General features: G+C 47.5%; 1 protein-coding gene across 1 annotated transcript in view; it reads left to right on the top strand.

Annotated features, from left to right (window-relative positions):
* Positions 1–4,711, top strand: part of LOC105521449 (antizyme inhibitor 2-like) — a 16,719-nt gene extending 12,008 nt beyond the window's left edge. Inside the window, exon 10 of the mRNA XM_011955661.1 lies at positions 4,604–4,711. Within this exon, the coding sequence (XP_011811051.1) occupies positions 4,604–4,711 (108 nt within the window). The remainder of the gene's footprint in view (positions 1–4,603) is intronic.
* Positions 4,712–8,192: the final 3,481 nt, after the last annotated feature.

Here is an 8,192-nt window from a genome sequence, read left to right as displayed (position 1 = left end):
AAAAAAAAAAAAAAAAAAAGAGCACTTCATTCCACATGCATGTCAGTCAACTAGTGTTTATTATGTACCTACTGTGTGCTGGGCCCTGTGCTGAGCCTTGAGATAAAGCAGTGACTAAGGCTTCCCTTTTCCAGTTTATAGTCTGTTTAAGAAGTGCATCTGTTGGGATCTGATCAGGAAAAGAGAAAGGACTCCAGGGATTTCACAGTGAGGGATCCCATAGAGGAAGTCAGCATAGAGAAGGCTAGAAGTGGCCAGGCATGGTGGCTCACACCTGTAATCCCAATACTTTGGAAGGCCAAGGCAGGCAGATCACCTGATGTCAGGAGTTTGAGACCAGCCTGGCCAACATGCCAAAACCCTATCTCTGCTAAAAATATAAAATGTAGCTGGGCGTGGCCGGGCGCGGTGGCTCAAGCCTGTAATTCCAGCACTCTGGGAGGCCGAGACGGGCGGATCACGAGGTCACAAGATCAAGACCATCCTGGCTAACACGGTGAAACCCCGTCTCTACTAAAAAATACAAAAAAAAAAAAAAAAAAAAACTAGCCAGGCGAGGTGGCAGGCGCCTGTAGTCCCAGCTACTTGGGAGGCTGAGGCAGGAGAATGGTGTAAACCCGGGAGGCGGAGCTTGCAGCGAGCTGAGATCCAGCCACTGCACTCCAGCCCGGGCAACAGAGCGAGACTCCGTCTCAACAAAAAAAAAAAAAAAATGTAGCTGGGCGTGATGGCACATGCCTGCAATCCCAGCTACTGGGGTGGCTAAAGCACGAGAATTGCTTGAACCCAGAAGGCGACGCTGTAGTGAGTTGAGATCTGCCACTGAACTCCAGCCTGGGTGACAGAGCAAGATGCTGTCTCAAAAATAAAAAGAGGAGGCTAGAAGTGCAAAGAAGTGGGGAAGAGATGTTACTCAGGGTCTCAATTCCCCCAGGAGCTGACCCTGAGACAAGGATTTGAGCGCATGTTGTTGCTTTTGGAGCTGCGGGGAATGGGGAAATGGGAAAGGGAGACTGGGAAGGGAGAGCACCCAACAAGGGCAAACACCTGGCTCACCACAGTGGCTGCCTAGAGCTTCATTCCCTGGGGAACACAGGGATATGAAACATTTGCCTCAGTCACCGCACATGAGGAGTAAGAGAACTGAAGTATTTCACACCAAATCTCAGGGGTCACTGCTTGGGATCTCCTGGGGGAGGAGCTTCATTCTGTGAGCATTTATGGCCACCCTTGAGCACAGAGCCTATGTCTGCCCCTAGGAACAGGGATGCAGATACTGGCAGTTGGAAGTGGGCAGGTGTACTCTGAAGTAACCAAGTCAGAGGGCTCTGGGTGGAGCTCTGAGAGCATCCTTGATATGAAGCGATTGGGAACCAGGGGAAGCCTCTACTGTCTGTAGAAACCGCTGCTCCTCTGAGCCTACATTCCTTTGTCCTGCACTGTCATGCAACTCTTCCTAAGGCCACCACTCTGCGGGAAGATACACTCCCCTGAGGCTGACACGGTCACTATCAGAATGGCTGGCTGCCTGGCCCCTCTGCTGTATCTGCATGATTCACCAGTTCCCAGGCAGGAGCCCAGGGCCACACCCTACCACCACTGCTCCTTCGCAGGAGCTCCTTTATGGCCACCGTAGGAACCAATGCCAGGAGCTAAATGGCTGCTGTCTTCCTCCCATCTTCTTTTCTGGCATGAGTACCTCCCATTGGCAGACCATCACAGAAACCCAACTGGCAAGGGAATCTGGGAAATGTAGTTTGTAAGCTTCCAGCCTGGTGGCAAAGAGGAGGTTAAGGAAAGGCAAGCAAGAGTGAGTGTGGGGCTCAATACAATAGACAATATCTGGCAGAGGGAGATGGACAAGAAAGAAATCATTAGGATTCATGGTTTTTAAACTGGCCCAATTGTCCCATAGAACTAATGTTTCTGGTTTATTTTGAATAAACATAGAAATTGACCCTCCCAGTCTTGAAATGAGAAGGTTACAGTTGTCTTATCTGAGTTCCTTTCTCAGGAAACCAACCAACCAGGCTCCCAGATAGTATCAAGGAGCTGAAACTGACCAGACCTGTCACCTGTTGATGGCCTAACTGACCACCTGCTTCCTGTTGACCAGCTTTTCTTCCTTACCCCTCCCAAATTTCTGTTTTCCCACACATGGTTACATTTCTTTCTTGCTATATAAACCCCTGATTTTATTTGATTTGAGACTGATCTCCCATCTCTTTGGCTACAGCACCCAATTAAAACCTTCCCTGGCAATAGTCATCTCAGTGATTAGCTTTCTGTGCAGCGAGCAGTAAGATCTAACAGAACTCCCAGTGTTTTGGTAACAGTTTCCGTACAATGACAGAGAAGATAACCTGAAAACCTTCTCAACAAAACACCTAAATTTGCCAGATAATGTATAACCAACTTCCTTTTAGATGCATAGTTGGACTCATAAGAAAGAGAAATAGGCCAGGCACGATGGCTCACACCTGTAATCCCAGCACTTTGGGAGGCCAAGGTGGGCAGATAACCTGAGGTCAGGAGTTTGAGACCAGCCTGGGCAACATGGTGAAACCCTATTTCTACTAAAAATACAAAAATTAGCCAGGCCTGGTGGTGGGTGCCTGTAAACCCAGCTATTCAGGAGACTAAGGCAGGAGAATCACTTGAACCCGGGACACAGAGGTTGCAGTGAGCTGAGATTGTGCCACTGCACTCTAGCCTGGGCAACAGAGTGAGACTTTGTCTCAAAAAAACAAAAACAAACAAACAAAAAATTCAGGAACCAAAAACAAAAAGGAATGGTAAGTGTGGAGCTGACCTTTGGGCTGTCCTGGAAGTAACCAAAGGGGTTGGCTTTAAATAGCCATCTAGGGACAAGATATGAGAGGCCTGGCAAAAGAGAAATAGGTGTTTGGATCTAATCACCCAAACACACACAAATCCAAAACCATTATAAAGTTACACTTTCAGTAAAAGAGTGGACTAGAAAAAACATCCATCCCCTTGCCCACTGGCATAGAAAGATAATAGTGAAGCTTGTTTGTCTTGACTTATGCTTTGGATTGGAAAAGAAAAAAGTTCTCCTTTGAGAATTTACAACTATAGGCCAACCCTCCCAAAGGTTGAGAATTTGTGCTTACATTTTCTTTGTAGTCTGAGGAACCCTGAAGCTGAGAAATTAATTTACAAAGTGGTCTGTGGCTGGTAATACCCCAGGGATGCCTGGTAGAAGCAAATGAGATCTGCTCTGCATAGTCACACCCTCAACCCACAGATAAAGATGAGCTCACAATCCCAAATTACAAAACACACAGAAACAATGCAATGCAAATGACAAGATACAGATGACTCAACCTTGCAGAAACCCTTAGATAATAGAATGCATAAAAATCAGTAATTTAATTGCACAGAAGTGTGAAAGACAAGCACAGAGTGTGGTAGAAAGGGATGACTGAAAAACTGGCTTGGTCTGTGTGCTGGGGAGGCTACTGCTGCAGTGCAGTTGAGAGGTGAGGGTTGCTTGGGTCAGGGTGGTGGTGGGGGACAGGATGTGTGTCACAATGGCACGGCAAGCAGAGCACAGAAAGAACATCTTGTACATTTTGTAGAGAGAGACCTGCAGCTTCAAGTACCCTGTGTTAGTTTCCAAAGGCTTCTGCAAAAATCTGTCACAAACTGGTGGCTTAAAAATGACAAACTCATGCCTGCATTCCCAGCACTTTGGGAGGCTTAGCTGGGAGTGTTAGAAACAAAATGCTTGTTCCTTGGTGCCACAGAGAAATAGCACTCGAACATTAATTTTCTCAGCAAGGCAATTTATACTTCTATAGAAGGGTGTTACTCACGAATTGAGTAATGGTGAAAGCACATCTGAACGAGGGAGGGGAAGGGGTTCTTATTCCTGACACAGGTACCCCCTACTGCTGTGTCACTCCGCTATTGGCTAGGGTTGGACCACACAGTCTAAGCTAATTCCAATTGGCTATTTTAAAGAGAGCAGCGGTATGAGCCACAGTGGCAGGGTGAGTAGTTTTGTGGGAAGGACAGTTAGGAACAGGTAACTAAAGGTGACTTAGGTCAGAGCAAGTGACTAGGGGTGATTCAGATCAAAGCAGATGACTGGGATGAGTCAGGACACAGAGAAGGTAACCAGGGGAACAGATGTGAACTACTGATTAAAACTGGTGGGAAAGGTTGTTTACTGAAACTACAAGGAAGTCAAACTTTAAAATGGAGGACAAAGAACTGAACATATTGACTTACTGATTCTTTGAAGAGAAATTTAGAACTCATTGTATCCAACAGGAGGATCACTTGAGCCCAGGAGTTTAAGGCTAGCCTGGACAACATAGCAAGACCCTGTCTTATTTTAAAAAATAAAATTTAAAAAATGACAGAAATGTATTCTCTCATAGTTTTGGAGGTTAGAAGTCTGAAGTCAAGGTGTTGGCAAGGTCATGCTCCCTCTGAAGGCTTCAGGGAGAATGTTTCCTTGCCTCTTGCGTCTTCCAGTAGCTCCAGGCTTTTTCTGGCTTCTGGCAGCATAACTCCAGTCTCTGCCTCACAACATTCTTCTCTTTGTCTCTGTGACCTCTCATCTTCTCTTAAGGACACCAGTCGTCCAGTGGACACAAATTTTGTGGGGGCACGATTTAACTTCAACCTCCAACCCCCTGCCACAGGTCACCCTTTGGCCCTTATGGCCTCCAAGTCTTGAGGCTGGAGGTCACTTCTCAGCCCAGGGCCATCTGTGTCTACTTTCCATAGCCCCAGGATACACCTCTGCTGGTGGTTCCCAGGTTCTCTCTCCAACTGCCACTGCACTCTAGCCTGGGCAACAGAGACCTCTCTCCCACACTCCAGATCTGAAAATCGCACAGCCTCTTGATCACCGACCCAAGGACGTACCACAGATCACTCAGATTCAACACAACCCAAAGGGAGCCCCCTGTGGGCCCCCATCTAGGGGAAGGGCTGCTTCCCTGAGCCAGAGTGCACTTCACTCCTCAGCTAGAAATCTGGGCTTTGTCCTCCATTTTGAACTTCTTCATCACCTCCCTCGTCATTCACACTGGAGATGGTAGAGAAAGCCTACTGTGTGCTAACAGCTTTGTTTTTTCTTGAAATCCTTCCTGTTCTACCCCCAGAATGTCTCATGCACCCAGCCCCTCTCTTCTTCCCTCTCTCCCAGGTCACTGCCAGGTTCCAGCCCCTCACTGGTTCTCTCCAGAGCCAGCATAACAGCCTGGTGACCTCCCTGCTGTGGTCTCATTTTCTCTAATCCACTGACTACATGACCTCACAGAGCCCCTTCTTTTTTCTTTTTTTTTGGAGACAGTCTCGCTCTATTCCCCAGGCTGGAGTGCAGTGGCATGATCTTGGCTCACTGCAACCTCTGCCTCCTGGGTTCAAGTGATTCTTATGCCTCAGCCTCCTGAGTAGCAGGGACTATAGACATGTGCCACCATGCCTGGCTAATTTTTGTATTTTTAGTAGAACAGGGTTTCACCATGTTAGCCAGGCTAGTCTCAAACTCCTGACCTCAGGTGATCCGCCTGCCTTGGCCTCCCAAAGTCCTGGGATTATAGGCGTGAGCCACCACACTTGGCCACCACAGAGCCCCTTCCATTGTGCTCTCCTGAACCTGCTGCCCACTGTGTAATACCATTTGTGGCAGCCCATATGTGCAGGATAAAGTCCAAGTGCCCTAGTGTTATGGGATCTTTGGGGCGTCAATTTTTTGACTGGAAGCATCTGTGGCCACAGCACCTTTGCCCAAGTTCTTGTCCTGTGTCCAGGAAGAACGAGGTATGCAGACAAGTGAAGAGTGAACAAGATGAAGAAGAGTTTTATTTAGTGTTACAATAGCTCAGAGACTGGCAGTGGGTAGCTCCTCTCTGTAGGCAGGTCATCTGTCCAGTGTTCAGTTCTCAGTGGAGAGGAGGCCCTGAAGAGGGTGGCTCCTCCCTGCCAGCAGGTTGTCTCTGTAGCTGTCAGTGGAGAAGGTAGCTCCTCTCTGCAGATAGCCATCCCATTGTCTCCAGCTATCAGCAGAGAGTACGCCTCTCTGCAGCTGGTTGTCCCATCGTCTCTCTGCTCTCCTCATCCTCTGGCCATCCTCTGATCTGCTCTGGCTGAACCCAGGGCTTTTATGGACCTTTTATGGGGGAGGAAGTCCATGCCAATTGGTCCATGGGCGGCCATGGGCGGGTTGGAAGAGGCACCATGAGTCCCCACTGGCAGCCTGGCCTAGAGCCTTCAGGCCTTCCCTGACCTGAAAGTGGGGTCTTGCTGGGGACCTGCCCCCTTCTGCCCAGGACTCTGTCTGCTTCCCTCTGCCATTCAAGGCCCCAGGGCTTGGCCCCAACCCCCTCTGAGAACTTTAATATCCTCATCTGTAAAATGGGGACGATAATACCCTGCCCCATTGCCCATTGAGTGTGTATACCTTTAACTCGGTGCATAGGCTTGGGTTGGCTTGATCTGGTCTCATTCATTCCTCCTCACCTGACCCTACACCTCAGTCAGAGTATTTCATGTTGGCTGAGCTTGAAGTATGCAGGAGCACACCCCAGAAGGCCAGGGCACAAGCCCTGCTTGGGATGGAGCAGGGAGGGCCTGCTCTGCCCCACTGGGGTGTTCTTAGGTGGAAGTGGGTGTGGGATGGTCCCTCTGGGAGAACTCTCTCCCTCCAGCCTCCCTGCGGGGTCACCAAGGGAGCTGAATCACAGCACGAGTGAAATGGGAAAAGTTCCCTTATCCCCTTAGCCTCCTGAGTAGCTGGGACAACAGGTGTGGGCCACCACGCCTGGCTAATTTTTGTATTTTTAATAGAGATGGGGTTTCACCATGTTGACCAGGCTGGTCTCAAACTCCTGACCTCAAGTGATCTAGCTGCCTTAGCCTCCCAAAGTGCTGGGATTACAGGCATAAGCCACTGGGCCCAGTCTCTAACTTTTTTAACATAAATTAATTCTTCTCCCTATATTTTTCCTCAGTGCTATTGAATTCCTGAAGAAACTGGGTCAATTCTCATGTAGAGTTTTTACACTAGGGATACAGTCACTTGCTTCTTTATACTTCATGGGGTACCTTGTAAGTCTCCAGTGCATCACACCTGGAGGCATATGATGTCTGGTGATCTTGCTTTTAATGATGCTAAGATCTATCTTTAGGTTCAGGCAATGGCAACCTTACCCTTCACTGAAAAGTTCTCCATCAACCTTTCACTGAGTGATTTTGGTATCCACTGAAAACCATTGCTTGAATCAGTTATTTTATTAGGGGCTTAAAAAATGATAATTTTCTAATTCTATTTTTTCCTGCATGTAGTAGCTGAAATTCCTCTGCATAGAAGAGCTTTCTTTCATTCATTTTGACTATTTAATTACCAGAAAATGCAGTTAGGGATAAAAAATGCTTAATTCTTTTCCTTTAATTACTATTTTTAGAGAAATAAGCTGGTGCCCCAACTTCCCCAGTGGTGCCCAATAACTTTTGTTTTCTCTCTTTGTCTTCTTTTCTTTTCCTGCTCTCTTTCACCTGCTGGTTAGAAGCAGCGTACTTTCATACCCTAGGAGATGGTAAGACCTCACGAAGGAAGTTCCCTGGGTCCCTGAATGACTACATGGAGCTGATTCCTTCCTGTGACTTGGGGAAGAATGAGACTGTCCTGGGAACAAGAAATAAGCTTTCATAGTCACAACCCACTGAGACTGTGATGGTTTGTTACAGCATTGACCCATCCTGACCAAACAGCTATTACATTTTTAATTTCTTTTTTTTTTGAGACAGAGTTTTGCTCTTGTTGCCCAGGCTGGAGTGCAATGGTATGATCTCAGCTCACTGCAACCTCAGCTTTCCAGGTTCCAGTGATTCTTCTGCCTCAGCCTCCCAAATAGCTGGGATTACAGGCGCCCACCACCAAGCCCAACTAATTTTTTGTATTTTTAGTAGAGATGGGGTTTCACCATGTTGTCCAGGCTAGTCTTGAACTCCTGGCCTCAGGCGATCCACCTGCCTTGGCCTCCCAAGGTGCTGAGATTACACGTGAACCACTGTGCCCAGCCTACATTTTTAATTTCTAAGAGCTCTATCTTGTTCTCTGATTGTTTCTTTTCCATAGCATAGTGTTCTTGTTGTATGCATATCTCTTCTTTTTCTGATGATATTTAACTCTTAATGACACATTCTTTCTT

This window comes from Colobus angolensis, unplaced genomic scaffold (assembly GCF_000951035.1).
Source record: "Colobus angolensis palliatus isolate OR3802 unplaced genomic scaffold, Cang.pa_1.0 Scaffold4, whole genome shotgun sequence".
Taxonomy (NCBI): Eukaryota; Metazoa; Chordata; class Mammalia; order Primates; family Cercopithecidae; genus Colobus; species Colobus angolensis.
This window is presented reverse-complemented; position numbering and strand designations above follow the sequence as displayed.